Raw genomic sequence first — 14,831 nt, forward strand, 5'->3', positions numbered from 1 at the left:
GCAGGTCACAGTGGCCAGTCAGCCCTATCACTAGGTGGGGGGACTGAAACATGAGCCAGTTTGTGAGGTGGTCATTCAGGCTGGGATAAAGTGGTGGACATTAAACACTGATAGAGCCAGTGGAATAGTTAAGAGATTTTATTCTAATAGCTATAATTACAGTGCTTGTCGAAATGAAAACTGAAAACAAGTATACAAAACAGTTGATTACTAATCGTGTATTGAAAGCAGTTAAGAGGTTCCACAACACCAAATAAAACAGTTCTGAGGTTTTCCCAAGATAGATTTAACAGCTCCAGCTTCTTCAGTGTTTATCAAAATACAAAAGAAAAAAGTAGAGGTCATCTTTTTCGATGGCAAATCGGACCCTTGCAGGCTGAGGGAGAGAAAGCTACTTCACACATGGAGATGGGGGTGCTTCCAGGGGCTGTGGCTGTAGGACCCTTGGTTGACATGTGCTTCTGCTGGTGAGACCCCAGACTAGCGTGTCAGCACGTGCATGAGTGGGTGCTGGGAACAACATGTTCCAGCTCCAGCTGCGTGCTTACCAAGGGGGGGGGCCTGAGGGAATAGCTGGGCATGTGGCCTCCTGGGGCCCCCTGCCCAGGTGACCATGTAAGCACAAGTACAAGCACAATGCTGTGGAATGCAGGATGACCACAGGGATCTATTGTGACCATGCAGAGTGGATCTTTCAGGTGATCCCGTTAACTGGTGCTTGGCCTGTTCCTGCAAGCCCCACACTAGGCAGCCTCCCTGCTGTGTGTTTACATGTTCTCATCTTTATTTTTACACTTTTTTTAAAAATGCACTGAGTTTGGATTCAAACCAACCACCAAGTGGGATCTTAACAGATCTAGTGCCCAGGGGTTAAGTCCAGCTCTTAACACAGAAACAGACTCCTGGAGGCCCGGTACCAATGTGCCTCAGTCCCTTCTCAGTACTAAACAGTGAGTTGATTTTCTTTACAATTAAAAAAAAAAAAAAAAAAAAGCTAAGTAATATTGCATAGGAGTACCAGAAACTGCCTCAGTGGAAACAAACTATTTACATTAAATAAGAACCTGGCTGCAGGCTGCATCTGCTCAGGGACAGGTGGCGCGAGGCACACTGGAACCCACCATGGAGGCAGCTTCTGGCACTCAGGACCACAGAGTCACACGTTTGCCACATGAGAGGAAAGCAGAGGGTGGAGAGGAGGAAGTGGGAGGGGGTTCTTATTCACTTCTGGTTCCGGAGCTGATTGGACAGCCAGTCCAGTCCTTCATAGAGCCCATCCCCGCTGGTGGCACAGGTTGCCTGAATGTACCAGTTCCTGTGGCGTAGCGAGTGCAGCCCCAGCTTGTCTGTGATTTCAGCTGCATTCATGGCATTCGGGAGGTCCTGGGGGGTGAGAGGGGGAGTGAGGCTGCCATCAGAAGGGGCCACAAGCTGCCTATCCCTAGGGCAGAAGGCCCAGGTAATCCTTTAGGCCACTCCCACGCCCCTCCCACTCTGCCAAAGGACCCATCTGGGAGAGCTGGGCCAAGTGCCTGCCTACCTGCTTGTTGGCAAACACTAGGAGGACTGCGTCCCGCAGCTCATCCTCAGCCAGCATTCTCATGAGCTCCTCCCGCGCCTCATTCACACGTTCTCTGTCATTGCTGTCCACCACAAAGATCAAGCCTGCAACACAGCCCCTGTAACCACAGTGCCCAGATACCCACTCCCCGCTGTGGAAGGGCAACACAGCCCACAGTGGCTGCAGGATGGGACTCCTCCTGGGCCGATGCTCCACTGGACAGCTCAAGCACTAGAGAACACAACCCACTCTCACCTTGGGTGTTTTGGAAGTAGTGGCGCCACAGTGGCCGAATCTTGTCCTGGCCACCTACATCCCACACTGTGAAGCTGATGTTCTTATATTCAACAGTCTCCACGTTGAAACCTGGGGGCAGAGTGGAAGCAGTGTCTCCTGGGAGATCAGTCCCAGCATGTACTTCCCCAGCCTGTGCCCAGGGCCCAGCTCCTCACCTATAGTGGGAATGGTGGTCACGATCTCACCGAGCTTCAGCTTGTACAGAATTGTCGTCTTCCCTGCAGCATCCAGACCCACCATGAGGATGCGCATTTCCTTTTTGCCGAAAAGGCCCTTAAAGAGGTTTGCAAAGATGTTCCCCATGCTTGTGGACAAGTGGAAGCTGCAACAGCCAGAGACCTGGGAAGACAAGGTACCTTATAAGCTGCCAGTTAGGGGCCACCCTCTCAGCGATGCAGACCCCTCCCATCCCAAGGCAGGGTCCCAACCACAGAAAAGGAATCCTGCCTGCCTAGCCATTCAGACTCCTTCAGTTGCTGGATGAGGGGGAATCTAGATACCCTGGAGAAAGGGGATTTTCAGTCTGTCAGGAAGCAATTCCAAACTGCTTTCCAAGGGACATGACAGGTTTCTCTGCAATCTCAGAATTACCCAACTCCCCGAAAAAAAAAAAAAAAAAGCCAGAAAAACAAAAACCAACATCTAAGCAGACCTCCACACATACAGAGCCAGAGAAGATTCCACACCATGGAGACCAAAGCAACTGATCCTACCAGGCCAAGGAGTTTCATTTGCACCCTTCAGGCAGTACTCAACAGAACAAGACCCTAGGCATCACGCTCCGTAACACACACACACAGCACATTTGACCCCACACATAGCCCCATGGTCTACTAGTAGGACACCAATCCTGGGACACAAAATTATCAGAGCCCGGTCCAAGACACTTGGAGACCTTTCCAGGAAGCTCTGGTCACACCACCGATAGGGGTCTTTTCCAAAAAACACTGGAAAAATGCAATTTGCTGTGTCTGGTGAGGACGTAACTAACCCACTAAGGGTGACAATACTACCTGGGTGGCTGAAACAGCAGATGCTATTGTTCTCAGCCCTGAAGACTGCAGATATAGCCTCATATGAAAGGACAGAAGCCCACTCCAAACCCTCTTGCACAGTGGCACTCATGGACTCACCAGGGCAGAACCTGTAGCTTGACTCCTCCCAGAAGCCCCACTACCCAACACTGCCAGCCACCTGACTGCATATGCAAGGGCCCCACCTGCTGCTGGACACTTGACCACACTCCTGGAGGATCAGCACACTTGGCTCGCTGGCTTTAGTGACCAAGCAGGCCCTGCTTAGTGCATACAGAGGCTCTCTTGAGACAGCAGCACACGCTGCTCCTCACATGGCCAGTTCCGCAATGGTTAGACTCCTGACTGGCATGGACTCCCACATTGGTGGAGTGGCAGGGGCCAAAATCCAGGGCCATCTTCTTTTGTTCCCGACCATGTCAGTGGGAAGGCAGAGCAGAAGCAGAACAGCAGGGCTCAGCATGGCTCTCAGGGATGCCAGGGTCACAACAGCAGCTCGATCCACTGTGCCCCAATATCGGCTGCCCTTCCTCCCATTCTCAATGTCTCTGTGATCCCTGTCTTGCCACCAGATAGCAGAATCCTTCATGTTGGTGTCTGCCCTTGGACACCGTTGTTCTTTGTGGTTTGAAACTGCATTAAATACTCAAAAAACACAAATTCTGAAACGTGAGAAAACCTGGTGCCAGCATTGTTGAGTGATGGGTTAATTTACTGCCTACAACACCAACATCCCAAATGGGCATGGGTTCAGTCCCGGCTGCTCCACCTCCAATCTAACTCCCTGATAATGCACCCAGGAAAGATGATGATCACAGTCCCTGGGCCCCTGTACCCTCCCACAGATGCAGCACCTGGCTTTCACCTGGCCCAGCCCTGGGGCCCGGCCCTTGAGGTTGTGACCCACTGAATGGAAGCTTGCTCTCTAGTACACAGAGTCGTCTGGACACACCAGCCTCCATCCACTAACAAGGAAGGGAGAGGAGACTGGAACCTGATACCTGCCTGATGGAGAATACTAGACATGGGGCAGGCACTCCTGGGTTGAGACCACAAAGACTTCAACAGGTTCATGGGTTCTGGCCTGAAGGCCTCCACAAGTCAAGCCACTGCCTCTTTGAAGGCAGACTGACGGAGAGAGGGAGACACAAAGATCCTCCATCCGCTGGCCCACTCCCAAAGTGGCCAAATTGGCCGGAGCTGAGCCAGCCAGGAGCCTCCCCGGGTCTCCTATGCGGATACAGAGCCACAAGGCCCTGAATAGTCCTCAACTGTCTGCCCAGATAGTGAATAGGGCTTATGGTCCCCACTCTGTCAATGTACCGCTGGACTCTGGGAAATTGAGGCAGGACTTATGGACCAAGAAGCCCTTCATCAGGTCTACAGTGAATGCCAACTGAGGAGGGAGAGGCAGCAGCTGAGCCTGGAGGCAGGTGAGGCAGAGGTATCTGCAGGGCTTAACACTCAAGTCCCACGTTCACCAACAAGATAAACAACAGGCAAGAGGGGTGTGGGGCAGGGATCCACACTCCCAGAGGCAGGGACCTCACCAATGTTTGTCTGCACACAGCAGCATGGCAACAAGCGCTGCCTGTAATCCCGGAACCCAATGGACTGGGCCTGGCCTCCTCTGCTGCCCTCACCCCTAGATAGCAGGGCTTGTGAGACTGGCAGTCTGAGCACCGTCCTCATTCTTGGAGAAGTGGTTCTGAGCCAGGACAGGTGAGCCTGACAAGCACACAGTCTTGCCCTACTGTCTACACAGGTGAAGCAGGCCCATACTGGACAGAATCCCTGCACGGGTGGGAGTGAGCGCCCAGTGACCCCCTGAGCTCATACAATTTCCTCTACAATGTCACCTGCACACAAGCCAAACCTGTTTTTCAGGTTCACCTGAGTTATCCAGCTACTAGGTAAGCAGTGGAGACACAAGTTCCAATTCCTGCCAGCCTGCAGGTTCTCTCCTGGCCTTTGGACAAACAGCAGAGAAGCAGGAATGCGGCTCTGCTGGCTCCACCCTGCTACCTTTCAGTCACCCAGAATAGGGTTAGGAAAAACCTGAATTCAAACCTGTTCACCTCAGTAAGTATACCCAATCTTACGGGCTTAGCTGCTGAAAGGGACTCAGCCCACACTGCCTCTTGTCCCCTCTAGATCTCAGGAACCAGCTCAGAGCCCTTTGTATTCCCCGTACAGTATGAGCCTGAGTTTGTTTCACAGAACCTCTCCAGGTGCCTGGAGTCAGGCTGCTCCCCCTCCAGGAAACCAGGTTCTTTTACTTGCACTGCTCAGATGCTAAGCCAGGGACAGTTTAGAATCATGGCTTGTAGGTTAAGCCTCCACCGGTGATGCCAGCACCCCTAAGGCACTTATTAATCTGGCTCCTTATGAAGAAGCCAGGCAAGATGCAGGTGGCCCAGGTGACCCATGCCAGAGACCTGTTTAAGCCTGGTCCAGTTCATGCCACTGTGGCCATTTGCGGAGTGAAGCAGTAGCTAGAAGATCTCTCTTCCTCTCTCTCTGAATATCTGCCTTGCAAAGAATAAAACTTTAATATCTGTTTTGAAAAATAGCAAAATTAATGACTTTGAATGGAAAATATGTACCCTGTAAAACATTTTCTTTAAAAGTTTCATTGAAGAGCAACAACTTTCCAACTTCACAAACAAGTCCAGGAGCATCCAGTTCATTCCTGGACATTCTGACTTCACAGGGGCTCCCCACTTTCATGTATGATAGGGTCATGTCATAATGTTCAAAAACTGCATCTGGGGGCCCGTGCCATAGCTTAACTGGCTAATCCTCGACCTCCTAGCACAGCATACTAAATGTGTGCTGGCTTGTGTTCCTGCTACTCTATTTCCCATCCAGCTCCCCTCTGGATCTCAGTCCCTGCTTGTGGACTGAGAAAGGAGTGGAGGATGGCCTAAAGCCTTGGGACCCTGTGCCTACGTGAGACCCAGAAACCCCCAGCTTCAGATAGCTCAGCTCTGGCCGCTGCAGCCATTTGGGGAATGAATCAGCAGACAGAGAGCTCTGTCAGTCTCTCCTCTCCTCTTCTCTTCTCTCCTCAAGTCTGCTTTTCCAATAAAAATAAGTCTTTTTTAGCATACAACATTATGGATGTTTTGTAGGAATCCGTAGGCACTAAAGCTCCTCCCTCCTTGCAACACATCCATCCTATGGACACCAGTGTCCACAACAATCAGGTTTGGACTAGGCTGAAGTCATGAGTCAGGAGCTCCACTCAGGTACCTGAGCCAACAACCACTTCACTGGCACCATTAACAGGAAGCTGGATGGCATGCAACTTGAATCAGTGCTCCAACACAGAGTGTCAACACTGCTTACAGTTGTCCCACAACACCAGCCCTCAGATGTGATTCTGAAGAGGGCTAATCGTATTCAATGAAATTCAACTTAAACTGCTCCTTACTTAAAATCTAGAGTGAAATCCTTAAATCAGTCTGTGTGTGGATAGCAATAAGACTCTTCCATGTCATTCCATCCAGTGAGTTCTTGGACTACAGGTATCCAAACACCCAAGTGCCATGTCCCCTGGCTGCATTTCATCAAGTGCTATGCCACTGGCCTTAAAGTCTCACCAAACACTCCTATGTCCTGAAATCTCTGTATGGGTAGTTGAGACCATGGTCTCTGTGGAGCTCAAAGAAAGCACTAGTGAGGCAAAGTACAGGCTCAGGGTGTCTGGCTGGTGCCTGCTGGGGATGGAGTGTCCAGCTGAGGGCTGCTCTGCACACCACCTTGGGTCTGGCTCACCCTTGCTTAGCTGACCTCGCTGTATCCCCAGGCATCATGTCCCAGAAGAAGAGCACAGCTGTCCTCACCGTGCCACAGTTAGTCTGAAGGATCTGCCACCGGAAAAATCCAAGGGTCAAACAAGTCTGCACCACCCTATACTGGAGCCCAGTGCCAGCCCAGCCTCCCAGAACCACTCTGTCCTTTTCAACCCATCCAGTCGGGGCAAGGGGGTACTGTGTGGGCAGAGCCCAAATCTCACAAAAGACCCTGCCCCCCTCCCACCTCCTGATGACAAACCTGATTTCTCAACAAGGTGTGGCAGGCAAGCCCAAGGTCTCAACAAGGTGTGGCAGGCAAACCCAAGGTCCTGGCCCTGCAGTGGGGTACCTTCTCCACAGGGTGAGTGCTTAAGCCAGGAGCTAGAAAATCAATCTAGGGCTCCAACATAGACAGCAGAGATCCAACTGCTTAAGTCACCTGCTGTCTCCAAAGGTGTTAATGAAGCAGGAAATAGATGACTTAGCCCAGGGACTCCCCCTCCCCCAAATATGGGATGTTAGTGTGTTAACAGGCATTTTAATCTTGGTACTAAACACCCACCCTGGGAATTTTCATTCTGAAAATAAAATTTAAAAAGGAACGTGGCCCCATTTTGTCTTCTGAGCAAAGAACTGTTTTTCTGCAGGAGACAGAAAACCCAGGAGCCAGCTAAGACTTGTCACTAACCCCCACCAGCTCTGGGCAAGCTGGGCACACCTTTCCCACTATTAAGGCCAGCGACTCCTCCCAGTTCCTCAAAGTCTAACTCTGGGGACACCTACATCCTCAACCCCCACCCCCACACATACTCCATTCTCAGTACAACAGCCAGAAGGGCCAGTCCTCCATGGTACCCATGGCATGTTTCAGAACACAACCTCTATTAATGTGAAGGAAGCCAACAGACAACCTAACCAACAAGCACACACAACCACAAAGGGAAACGCATGCTCTGTACAACACAGCAATTAGCACTGTCCTAACAGGAGCAGGCATGACCACACTTCCAAATCCTCCAAGGCATGTTCTGCCTGGAAAGCAAGAAAATAGAACAAATCACCCCTGATGCACAAGGTAGCTGCGTTCTTGGAAAATTGAGAACATCTGATAACTATGCCCCCCACGCAGCTGTCTGTACAGAAAACACATCAGGGTTAGTTAGAGACTGACACAAGGACTTCCCACCAACAGGAAAGTCACCCAGGGTGTGTCATCACTGCTGTCTCCCAATCCCCTTCTGGGAACTGCACAGTCCCCCAGCATCAGAGCCCCACACCTGCACCCGCAAGCAGCTTCTGGCACAATCCCTCACTCCTCCACAAGTCTGGTCAAAGGTCACCTGTCAGGTGACACTCCCACTAGGGTCAAGCTCCTGCCTCTCCCTGCACCTTCATGCTCACTAAGAGGGGTTTTTCCATTCCATTATCTTCCTTGGAGACCTCATGGGTGACTGGCAGTAAAACAGCACCCATCCTACTTGCTCAGACAAGCTTTTCTATCAAATCAACAATGAATGTATGTCGTTTGAAAAGTGCAGGCAAGTGACTCGGTGTGGACAACGCGGAAATGCAGGGTGGAGACAGGTGAAAGTGCTGCGCTGCTCCACAAGGTGAACAGCACGGGTCCAGCCCTGACCCCAGGGAGCGGCATTCCATTTCCTCTCCAGGTAACTAGACACACAAGAGATGCTAAAAGCTCTGAACATTTCAAGCAAAGTGTCACACAATTTGACAAACATTATTCTTCCTATAAATGGACAGATTTGATTAGGAACTGCGTTCTCATGCAGGGAGCAAGCAGTATCATTGGTAAACGTACTCTGTCCTGCACTCTGCTCTCAACAGATAGCAAGGCCACCGAACTGCCTTCATGCTTCAGGAGTGGGCCTGATAGGCATCTAGACACTGACTGAGGCCTGTACACCTCGTAGCACAGCAGCACCTGAAGCCACTGCTTAGGACCCTTTGAGTGTGAAGCTGAGTCCCTGCTATTTTGCTTCTGATCCAGTTCCCTGCTAAGGCACTAGGGAAGTGGATGATGGCTCAGTTGTGGCCACCAGCGTGGGAGACCCAGATGGACCCTTGGACCGGCTTGCACCGGCCGCAGTTGTAGCAGCCATTTGTTGAGAGAACTGACAGACGGCAGATCTCTTTCCCTGTTACTCTGCCTTTAAACAAACAAACGAACAAACAAGTAAGTACAGGAACCTAAAAGCTGGAAGTTGTCTGTTAGGACAATTGGACCCAACTAGGATCGGTCTTCGAAGGATGCCGGGCGTGGACCACCACGTACACTGTCTGTCCTAGGCCTTCCATTCCTGTTTATAAAACACTGTCACCTTAGAGGTTTTTCTCCTCTTCCCCATGACCAGGACTGGTAAAAAGCAACCCACCAACCCTGTTTGCAGCTTCCAAGGCTGAGGAAGGGGAGCCTGGAGAGGACCAAGAGCAGGCCTCCAGGCGTAAAGAGCCCGTGCATGTGCACCAAACCGCACAGCACTTTGAACAGATGAACCTGTCAGGGCACCAGCACTACTTCAAAAGCTGTTTTCTTCCAGAACCCTGCAACCAGAAAGCCACACTGCACATCAGAGTGTGTACAATTACAGAGAGGTGGGTCTGAGGAAGCTGCCCAGGTGTCCCAGGAGCAGTGACCACGACTCTCACAAACCAACAGGCACACCTGCCCACTAGTAACCTCTCGCTTCCCAGGAACAAGGAGCGCCTTTCCCAAAAGACCACCTCAGAGCGTGCCTAGCAACCATCCACACCAAGGATGGACACACACACAGACTTGTATCTAACTTAACATCTCGGAGAAAGGGATTTCCAACATTCTCTCCCAAATAACCGCGAGATGTGCATCTCATTTCCTCGCACCCCAATTTCGTGATGGTAAAAGATCAACGGGAGGCCCCTAGAGAGCCCCCTCTCAATGAAGGCCCCCAACTGACCCCCAGCCCTGATGCCTGCTCGCTCCACGCCTTGGGCCGTCTGAGTGGGATCAGCAAACCAAACCATTTGGAACTGAAAGCTGTCAATCGCGGCAGCGGTGGTTCAGCAGGTGGTCACGAGCCCACCACACAAGGCTCTCTCCACAGGGTGGGGGGCTGGCGCCGCACAAGCCACACCGGAGCTCCTCCACCCTCCACTCGCTGTCCCGAGACACCCCACTCCCTCCGCAGCACCCCGCACTCCTTGCGTACGCACTGCGGAAACGCCGGAGCCAGTGGGCAGAACCTGCTGACACAAGACCTTCCGCCTGGCCACTCGGGCCCCGCCGAGCCCCGGCCCGCACAGCGCCCACCCCCGGCGGCCCCGAGGACGGGGAGGACGCCGGCAAGGCTGGGTCCTCAGAAGCCGGGCGCCGGCGTCCCCGCCTGCGTGACCTTGACGGCGTCTCGGGCCGCCCGAGCCTCAGTTTCCCGGCCCCGCGGCGACGGGCGCGCCCGCTCGCGCCCGGAATGCGGAAGAGACCCCGCGGCCCCCGGGCCGCCGCCGCCGCCTCCTGCGCACCGGAGACGCGAGGGAAGGCGAGGGAAGGGCCACGCCATGCTCCCCGGAGCCGGCGTCCCCCCGCGGACACGCGGGCCGCGGCCAGCAAGGGAAAGCAGGCGGAGCGCGGGGCGACGCCGGGGCCGGCCGCACAGCTCCCGGGCGCCCGTCCCTCCCTGCCCGGCCTGCTCGACCCCCGACCCGCGGCCGCGCCCACCTCACCCCCGCGCCGCCGCGGAAGCCCAGCGCGCCCCACAGCCCCCGGGCCCCGCAGCCCGCGCCCCGGCCCGGCGCCCTCACCTCGGCGGCGGCCGCTCCGAGCCAGGCGTTGGTTGCGCTCCCACAAGATGGCGGCTCTGACGGCAGCCACGTCAGCGCCTGCGGCCGCGGAGCAAGCCGGGAAGGGGCGGGCACCCCGACGTCCCCGCCCAGGGCGCTCTCGGCGCAGGCGCATTGGTTCCAGTCGCGGCTGGGGCTGGGGGCGCGCCTTGGGCGGCCTCGGCGGCGTGAGGAGGAATCCGCAGACCTCGCGGCCGCGAGCCGAGGGAGGCCGGGGGTGGTCACCAAGGTTCCGGGGCTGCAGCTCAGGCCCTTGGGGGCGGACGCCGCTGCCGGAGGGTCGGGGCTGTGGAGAAGGAGGAGGGGCTGCCGGGCGGGCCCTGCCTGCTCCTGAGGCCGACCTAGGGAGGAAGCGGCAGACAGGCAGCCTCTCCTGAGGGGTCCTGGCCTCCATGCTTGCTGGAATGCAGATGCAGGGGAGGCGCCCGCTTCTGTGAGCCGCTGTCCGTGTCCGCTAGCCACCACCCTCAGTACTCCCAGCCACAGCACTTGTACTGCCCGGAGGGGTCCCCAAGTCCAGAGGCGTTGCTGTTGGGGAGGTCCCTCCAGCCCCGGGATTTATGCTGCGTAGTGGGTTGCACTTGCTGAGGCCGCAGTGGCCCCTTGTGTCCCTTCCTCTGCCCAGGGCTCCTACTTCCAACTCCCCATTCCTCAGGTTTTGGCGAGGTTGTCTCTGAGGGGCATACTTCCTGCCACATTGAACACCCAGCAGAGACTTTCACTGAGTCCCAGAGAGAGTTCAGGGAGCCTCTGCCTGTGCTGGCACCTGCTTGCACACACATAATGACCAGGGACAGGCGGTTGGAGCAGCAGTTAGGTCCCCACTTGGAGACATAAGGCTTCCCCTCCACCTGCTGTCCAGCTTCCCCATACTGTGCACTCCAGGAAGCAGCAGGGGACAGCTGCGGTGCCCACCACCCTCTCTGCCTAGGACCCACAAACCCCTGTTGGTCACAGCAAGGGCGCTTGGGGTGTGAGCCAGCAGGAGAAGACCTCTAATTCTAACTTCCACAAAACTAAATATCTAAAGGATTTTTTTAAAAAAAATCCTTTAATAAAAAGATTTGGTGGTGTGAAAGCAACCTAGAGTCATGTGTCAGAGATCCTGTGACATCCAGGGCCAGTGCCAGCTTTGGCCAGGACCTATGCTCCTAAGTGGCCCAACCCTTGTCTCTGCACAGGGCCAGTCCCTGTGTAGGCACCCCAGGGGAGGAACCCAGCCAGCAAGGATCCTTTCCCAGAGGTCCTAGGAAAGAAACTGGCTGTGGCCAGGAGGGGGCAAGGTGAGCTAGCTGGAAGCTAGTATTGAGTGGAGGCGGAATGACCAGGGCTACCCACAGCATGATTTGAAGCAGCTCATCTTAAGTGCTGCCACAAGCCTGATGTTCAGGTAAGGAAAGGAGTCAGAGAGGAAGCATGCCCTAGGGAAAGAGCTGTGAAGGATGAAGGATGGGAGGCAGGAGCAGAGGCACAGAGGGCAGAGTGGCCAAGCAGACACTGTAGGTAGCATTGTGCAGGCTTAGTGAGGGGATCAGGTCTTAGGATACACACCACTGCACACGACAGGGCCAGGATGAAGCGTCTATCTCACACACAGGTCAGGACAAGGCATCTCACACAAGTACACACACACACAGGGTCAGGACAAGGCATCACACACACACACACACACACACACAGAGGGTCAGGACGAGGCATCACACACACACACACACAGAGGGTCAGGACAAGGCATCACACACATACACACAGGGTCAGGACGAGGCATCACACACACACACAGAGGTCAGGACGAGGCATCTCACACAAGTACACACACACACAGGGTCAGGACAAGGCATCACACACATACACACAGGGTCAGGATGAGGCATCACACACACACACACAGAGGTCAGGACAAGGCATCACACACATACACACAGGGTCAGGACGAGGCATCACACACACACACAGGGTCACAGTGAGGCATCATATACACACACAGAGGGTCAGGATGAGGCATCACACACAGGGTCACAGTGAGGCATCATACACACACACACAGAGGGTCAGGATGAGGCATCACACACACACAATCAGGACAAAGCATCACACTAGGCATTTGGCTGTGCTTGGGCCTCCAGAAACAGCGCTGCCTTCCCCATTCAGGTTCAGCCAAGGCAGTGGTATCCCAGGTCTTGTATGCTACCTCTTACAGCTTGGGACCCTCATTCTCCTAAGATTCCCGGTGCCTGTGAAGTGGACTGGCACCTGCAGCTCACTGGGGACCTCGGCAAGAGAAACCAGGACCTCCAGGGAGAGGAGAAAGTGGGCTGGAGGTGGAGTTCATGGTTGCCTGAATTGATGTGTCCACTTGGATTTGGGCTGAGCTATGTTCTAGCCCCCAGGGTTACTCCAGCAAACCAAAGGTTTGGAGAGGTCTGGAGAGAGGGAACAGGAAGCCCATGGACACAGGGGTAGTCCTGGGGAACTGAGCTGGATGAGAAGATTGTTGGGGACACTGACAATTTCCTGCCCTGTGATTGGCCCTTTGCCCTGATTGGTGTGCCTTGGGTATCTTTAAGCTGATTGGACAGATTTGACAGTTAAGCGGGGACTTGGCGGGGGAGGGGCTGGAGTGTAAGAGTCATAACGGTCATAACAGTCACAACGGAAGATCGGAATAAAGCGCCTTGGAGACTCTCTCAAGTGTTGGGTGATTTCTTCCATGGGACGGGAGGACCCCCAATAATTGGTGCTGTGACTCGGATAGAAGATAACTGGCGCTGTGAATCGGATAGAAGTCAGCTGGTGAACGCTAGGAAGGTAAGCTGAGCAGATCGCTCAGGGAGCCCTTTATAGCGGGAATTAGTTTACAACTGAGCTTTTTGCTCAGGAAGCCGTGGGGGCATTTAAGCTGAGGTTTCGGGTTACCTCAGGGAGGCGCTGATAGCAGCGTGCACGTCAAGTTCACGGGGTAGCGACGAGTCAAGTTAGTCAAGTTCACGGGGTAGCGACGAGTCAAGTCAGTCAAGTTCGCGGGGTAGCGACGAGTCAAGTCAGTCAAGTTCGCGGGGTAGCGACCAGTCAAGTTCGCAGGGTAGCGACCATTAAAGCTGGGGTCTAGCGACCATTCAGATTCATTCAAGTTCATTCATGATCGTGTTTACTGCCCACTCACGATCGTGTTTACCACCCATTTATGATCACGTTTACTGCCCATTCATGATCAATCGTGTTTACAGCACCCATTCACCATCCATTGTGTTTACTGCCTATTCAGGGTCGCGGTTTACCGCCATTCAGGGTCGGAGTTTACCACCATTCAGGGTCGTGGTTTACCGCCCATTCAGGGTCGGAGTTTACCGCCATTCAGGGTCGCGCCCATTAAAGTTCGCAGTTAATGATCAATTTCACAATTTGATGATCAGTCAAGTTTGCAGGTAAGCGATGATCAGAGGTGTTAGAAATATGGGCAAATTAACTTCTTCAGTGCACGTGCAGCCTTTATTGCAGAAACTGCTGACAGTGCTGTTGTTTTTGCAAGCGGTGCAGAGGATCGAGCTGTGGTTTCTGGAGGAGGGCCTTTTGATCCTGCCACAATGGGAGCACTTAGGCAGAGACTTAGCTAGGGCAGAGCGGCAGGAGCCTCTCCCTCCAGGAACGGTCAGGTTCTGGACATTGATTAAGTCTTGCCTGACAGATGGCACTGATAAATTCAGAGGACATATACAGGAAGGTGAGAAAGTCTTATGGAAATGCAAAAAAAAAAAAATCAGAATGGATGGTTTAAAGAACCTTAATGATTTCCAACAGGTATTGGAGCATATTAATTGGATCCGACCATATTTTTGTATTATTAGACAATGCCAAAATTGTGTCCCATTTTTATCCTAGCCTTGCTTTGGGGTTAATCCCTGTGGTCTTATGCCTAATCATGTATGGCAGATGGATGTTACCCATGTTCCCAGTTTTGGTCGCCTTTCTTTTGTTCATGTCTCTGTTGATACCTGCTCTGTTTTTTATGCCTCAGCTTATATAAGGGAAAAGGCTCAAGATGTTATATCTCATTGCCTTCAGGCTTTTGCAGCCTGGGGCATCCCCCAGTGTTATAAGACTGATAATGGATCTGCCTATACAGCCAAAGCATTTGATAAGTTTTGTTCTGAATTTGCAATTAAACACTCTACTGGTATGGCCACGCTGTGGTAGAGCGTGCCCATGCAACTCTCAAAGCATTATTAATAAAACAAAAAGGGGGAGTAGGAGCCACCCTATATCCCAATAGTCCTAAACATCAATTGGCTTTAGTTACTTATATTT

General features: G+C 53.3%; 1 protein-coding gene across 2 annotated transcripts; it reads right to left on the minus strand.

Annotated features, from left to right (window-relative positions):
- Positions 1-123: 123 nt before the first annotated feature.
- On the minus strand, positions 124-10,585 carry ARF1 (ADP ribosylation factor 1). 2 transcript variants are annotated; one of them, XM_040973685.1, is made up of 5 exons: positions 10,488-10,585; positions 2,014-2,197; positions 1,817-1,927; positions 1,541-1,665; positions 124-1,383 (listed from the first exon to the last, which is right to left on the minus strand). In XM_040973685.1, exons 2-5 carry the CDS (start codon positions 2,159-2,161, stop codon positions 1,222-1,224), a joined length of 546 nt encoding a protein of 181 aa, XP_040829619.1. In that variant the 5' UTR covers positions 2,162-2,197; positions 10,488-10,585; the 3' UTR covers positions 124-1,221. The 2 variants fall into 2 exon arrangements, with proteins under 2 accessions (XP_040829619.1, XP_040829614.1); XM_040973680.1 differs by lacking the exon at positions 10,488-10,585 and adding an exon at positions 9,090-9,104.
- Between the last annotated feature and the right edge of the window lie 4,246 nt (positions 10,586-14,831).

The sequence above is a fragment of the Ochotona curzoniae genome, unplaced genomic scaffold, assembly GCF_017591425.1.
Source record: "Ochotona curzoniae isolate NIBS_2020 unplaced genomic scaffold, NIBS_Ocur_1.0 contig_1, whole genome shotgun sequence".
Taxonomy (NCBI): domain Eukaryota; kingdom Metazoa; phylum Chordata; class Mammalia; order Lagomorpha; family Ochotonidae; genus Ochotona; species Ochotona curzoniae.

What these genes read in the sequence shown, in the direction of transcription:
- ARF1 (XM_040973685.1), bottom strand. Translation starts at nt 2,161, where the DNA reads ATGGGGAACATCTTTGCAAACCTCTTTAAGGGCCTTTTCGGCAAAAAG. An exon ending in CTACTTCCAAAACACCCAAG is followed by an intron (nt 1,666 to 1,816) that starts GTGAGAGTGGGT and finishes GCTGTGTTGCAG; the next exon opens with GCTTGATCTTTGTGGTGGAC. An exon ending in TAGTGTTTGCCAACAAGCAG is followed by an intron (nt 1,384 to 1,540) that starts GTAGGCAGGCAC and finishes CTCACCCCCCAG; the next exon opens with GACCTCCCGAATGCCATGAA.